Source organism: Solanum lycopersicum, chromosome 8 (genome assembly GCF_036512215.1).
Source record: "Solanum lycopersicum chromosome 8, SLM_r2.1".
NCBI lineage: Eukaryota > Viridiplantae > Streptophyta > Magnoliopsida > Solanales > Solanaceae > Solanum > Solanum lycopersicum.
Window position 1 is genome coordinate 57932708 of NC_090807.1, and position 2286 is coordinate 57934993.

Sequence of the window (2286 nt, forward strand, 5' to 3'; positions counted from 1 at the left end):
ATCTAAAGTAGTTAGATCTAAAGTGGTGAGATTTTATATAGCTTGCTATTTATTTTTATTTTTTTTTTAAAAAAGAATGGACTTAGTCAACGTACCCACTAGGCCACTACTAGTTAAACTCTACCAATATTAAATAATTGTTTTTGGAAGTTGCACATAATATTATGGTATCAAATCAATAATCTTCACTCCTATATATAATCGTCCATCACCTTTCAACAAGACTACGAAGAGTCTCATAAATTTCCTAGTGAGACCTAAAATTTTATTCACACATTTTTGTGTTTATTCATGGCTATCTCAAAAAATCTTGTTAAGCCCCTTTCTCTCTTGTTCCTAATTTACATAGTAATTGCCGCATCACCTCGCGTTGATGCGGCAATCACGTGTAGCTCGGTGTTTAACGGCCTAATCCCGTGCCTTAGCTACGTAGTAAAAGGTGGCAAGGTGCCACCGACTTGCTGTAGAGGGATCAAGTCCCTCTACAGTATCGCCAAAACCACGGCAGACCGCCAAGGCGTTTGCTCGTGCTTGAAAATGGCTGCCTCAAGTGTTAGTGGTATCGATTTTAAGAATGCTGCAGCCCTCCCTGGAAAATGTGGGGTGAAAAATATTCCCTTCAAGATTAGCCCTAAAGTTGATTGCTCAAAGGTCAGATAAAAGGATGAATTAATTATGCATATAATATAAATGAGAATAAGAGTTATATGTTGTCCCTAACAAAAGGAAGAATGTGTTCGTCCTTAGTTTGGTCCTTAGTATTTGTATTGTGCCATGAATATTATATTATCATCGATCAATAAATCAAATGATCGATAGATCAATAAATTATGTATCGTTATTCGGAGGTGTATGAAATTCAAACTTGGAAAACAAACTATATTAATTATAAGCTCTCATCTTTTAGTAGATATAACTTCCATCAATTTTTTTATTTTTCATAACGAGATTCATGTATGCAGATCAATTATTTAAATTTTTATTTGAATTCAGATAACAAATCTTCAAGTTCTTTATTAAGATAAAATGAACATCTTAAGAAAAGAGAAAAGTACAGTTGAAAACATTCGTAAAATTAGCACAAATTACTAGTTTCATTTCAAAATTATTGTCAATCTTGAAAAAACTTTGATTAATAAAACTTATATATAAATTCGATTTGAAACATGACATAGCAAGTGGTCACGAACTAGGAGCATGTAACTTTTAATAAAGCTTAAAGAAGTGTTGAAAGCTAAGCACCCTTAAACTTGACGAAAATTTGGGGTGTATTTCACTCATTCTGCAAGATCGGAGGTATATTTAAGTTCAATTTATCAAGTAAATGAGTGTTATAAAGCTGTCAATAGTTCGAAAATGAAATTAATAAATTCACGTCATGTTCAAAAATAATCCTAATACTTTTATTTGAAGAAAATAAAAAGTAATTAACTAGAATAAAATTTTCTTTTTGACTAGTATTAGTTCCAATGTAAAGTAAAATAGGACTAGTACTAACTAAAATAGGCAGAAAATTACTCTTTTCCCTTTTATTTCTCTGAAAAAAGAAAGAAAAAGAAATTATTGAAAGTTAGAACAAGAAGATATATTGGAGGGAAAATTATTGAGCCAGAGCTAGTCCCTGGACTAGACCAACCCCACTAAAAAATTGATAATTGAAAAGGGATATACTTGACTAAAATACATTTATGGTCCCATCTTCTTGGATATTTACTAATAGATAGTACGTTTCATTAAACTATTATAATAAAAAAATACGTAAAATAAAAAGCGTAAAAATACAAAAAGAGTAGGGAGAGAGTGAGTTGGATTGGGGATGGATGGAAGCTAAAGCTTTAATTAATGACAACTTTTTATTGTTCAAAAGTTTAAAGGAGATTTCAACGATGAAGAGAATTTTGTAAATATATTTAATCATCTAAAAAAACAGTCAAAGAGTTAAATAAATTAGTTAAAAAATAATTGTTATTAATACTTAATAAGAAGTAAATAAATAAAAAAAATCAAAAACAAAAGAGAATGTGTTAGTAGTTTTTTTTTAAAAAAAAAGCTGTCTGTGGTTATAAAGAAAAAATAAAACAAAAAAAGGCTGCTGTCCGTAGTTTTAAATATATATATTTTTTTACTTTCAAGTGGTTCTTCAGTCAATTGTTGAAATTTAATAGATTCATTCTCGTGTTCTAGAGAAATAAACAAATCAAATCATGTTGGTTAGGTGGTAACTTTGAATAGAACACTTTCGAGTAGAACTTTCCGTTGACACTCAATTTTGGCCTAACCTTTTAA

At 30.0% G+C, this 2286-nt stretch overlaps 1 protein-coding gene across 1 annotated transcript; it reads left to right on the top strand.

Annotated features, from left to right (window-relative positions):
- Window positions 1-291: 291 nt before the first annotated feature.
- LOC101246456 (non-specific lipid-transfer protein 1) lies at window positions 292-660 on the top strand. The gene has a single exon (XM_004245172.4). The coding sequence runs from the start codon at window positions 292-294 to the stop codon at window positions 658-660; it is 369 nt and encodes a 122-aa protein (XP_004245220.2).
- Window positions 661-2286: the final 1626 nt, after the last annotated feature.